The sequence below is a fragment of the Quercus lobata genome, chromosome 1 (assembly GCF_001633185.2).
Source record: "Quercus lobata isolate SW786 chromosome 1, ValleyOak3.0 Primary Assembly, whole genome shotgun sequence".
Lineage (NCBI taxonomy): Eukaryota > Viridiplantae > Streptophyta > Magnoliopsida > Fagales > Fagaceae > Quercus > Quercus lobata.
The window spans coordinates 8,833,588-8,835,755 of NC_044904.1; the positions used below are offsets into that span (position 1 = coordinate 8,833,588).

The 2,168-nt window shown below is 44.3% G+C and overlaps 1 protein-coding gene across 1 annotated transcript; it reads left to right on the forward strand.

Moving 5' to 3' along the window:
- Positions 1-387: 387 nt before the first annotated feature.
- LOC115994599 lies at positions 388-2,168 on the forward strand. The gene is made up of 3 exons (XM_031118800.1): positions 388-693; positions 793-1,755; positions 1,833-2,168. Exons 1-3 carry the CDS (start codon positions 388-390, stop codon positions 2,166-2,168), a joined length of 1,605 nt encoding a protein of 534 aa, XP_030974660.1.

The following is a 2,168-nucleotide window of genomic DNA, read 5'->3' on the forward strand; positions in this document are numbered from 1 at the left end:
AAGATTTCTGTACGTTGTAAGAACAATTATGGATGGAGGTGTTATGCCTCAATGGTGACCGGAGAGTGCACATTTGAGATCAAGACACTTTATCCTAAGTGTACCTGCCCCTTAACATTTAAAAATGGGCAAGTTACATCAGCCTATGTGGCAAAGAGGTATTTGGAGGATTTTGGTAAGAATCCTAATTGGGAGGTCTCAGGTGTTAAACACCATGTGATACAGAATATTTCAATTGATTTAAGTTTTAGTCAGGTGTATAGATCAAGGAAGGCAGCTAGGGGGCTGATTATTGGGAATGAAGAGGCTTAGTATGGCCTACTTAGAGATTATGCAGAAATGATATTAAGGACAAATGTAGGAAGTAGGGTGATTCTGCAAACAGAGATGGAAAATGAGAATGCAGAGCCCAAGTTTAAAAGGATGTACATTAGGTACAATGCTCAGAAGGTTGGCTTTCTAGGTGGTTGTAGACCCTTTGTTGGGTTGGATGGATGCCACTTGAAGGGTAGGTTTGGTGGGCAATTATTGTCTGCCATTGCCAAGGATGGAAATGACAATATATTCCCAGTGGCAATGGCTGTGGTTGAGCAAGAGAATAAGGATAGCTGGACCTGGTTCTTGGAGCAGTTTGCAGATGACATTGGCAGGCCAGAGGAGCTCAATTTGGTATTCATCAGTGACAAGCAGAAGGTATTATCATCTAGCTCATGTTCATGACTTCATTACATGCTTACCTTTTTACATGCTTACTTGTTGACATTGAATGCTTACTTGCTTACTTGATTGCAGGGCCTTCTACCTGCAATGGAGACTCTATTCCTAACTGTGGAGCACGGGTATTGTGTGAAGCACATATACAACAACTTCAAGGTTAACCACAAGGGCATGGAGTTGAAGAGTGTACTGTGGAGGTATGTTGGCACAACATCAGTTTGGGAATTTGAGAGAGGGATGGACCATCTTAAGAGTTTGGATGAAGAAGTTTGGAAGTACTTGGCTGATATAGAGCCTGCACAGTGGACCAGATCCCACTTTTCTTCAAGAGTTTTGACAGATTGTATGGTAAACAATTTGAGTGAGAGTTTTAACTCTATGACTGTGAAGGCTAGAGACAAGCCCATCTTATCAATGCTGGAGTGGATCAGAGTTAGGCTTATGAGCAGGCTGTATATAAAAAAGACTGGCATAGAAAAGTATGGTGGCAAGTTGTGTCCAAGCATACAAAAAAAGTTGGAGCAGTTAAAATTAGAGTGTAAGGGTTTCTGTGCAGTTCCTTCTGGGAGGTTTGTGTATGAGGTCGACAATGAGAGGGAAAGGCATGTGGTGGACTTGGTAAATAAGACATGCAGTTGTAGAGTATGGGACTTAACAGGAATCCCCTGCAAGCATGGAGTTGCAGCCATTTTTGTGAATCGTGAGAAACCAGAAGATTACACCCATCCATGCTACTACAAGGATGCTTATGTGGAGACATACAAGACACCCATACCTCCCATGCCTGGCCAGTTTGAGTGGATGTCAAGTGGCCAACCCAGGCCTGTTGCACCTATTGTCTATAAGCTACTAGGCAGGCCACCCATGAAGAGGAAGAGAGATGCTGATGAGCCGAACCCTTATAAGGTGTCTAGAGCAAACAGGCCAGTAAGGTGTGGAAGGTGTCAACAGGAAGGACAGAATGCAAGGGGATGCAAGGCCAATGTCATTGGTGAGACAGCATGGGAGAGGAGGCAGAGATTGCAGAAAGGGAAATCTGTAAGTTTTTGCAAATTTTTTTTTATTCAAATGCAAAATGCCAATAACTGACATTGTAAAAACATGCTTATATTTAGTTGCAGGGAAGTGGAAGGCCTTCTACACACAGACAAGGATCCCAGGCCCCATCTTCATCACAGACCCAATCCTCAGCTCAGCCTCCACCAACACTCCAGCCTTACACTATGGCCTCATCCTCATCCAACCAGGCAGCAGGGTCACAGCCACAAGCTCTAGCTCCACAGCCACAAGCTCCATGGTTAGGGCCACCAGCTCCATGGTCACAGAACCCAAGTCAATGGTACTCGTCAGACTTCAGGTACACAGTTAGAGGAGCTCCTTGGTTCTCTTCAAGCCAGCCAACACCACACATCCCTGCAGAAACATGGGATAGTAGATCACTATCATCATAG

Bases quoted from the DNA above. Each gene is read 5' to 3' on its own strand.
- LOC115994599 (XM_031118800.1), top strand. From the start codon at position 388: ATGGAAAATGAGAATGCAGAGCCCAAGTTTAAAAGGATGTACATTAGG. The intron at 694-792 runs GTATTATCATCT...ACTTGATTGCAG, and splicing joins TCATCAGTGACAAGCAGAAG to GGCCTTCTACCTGCAATGGA. The intron at 1,756-1,832 runs GTAAGTTTTTGC...GCTTATATTTAG, and splicing joins GATTGCAGAAAGGGAAATCT to TTGCAGGGAAGTGGAAGGCC.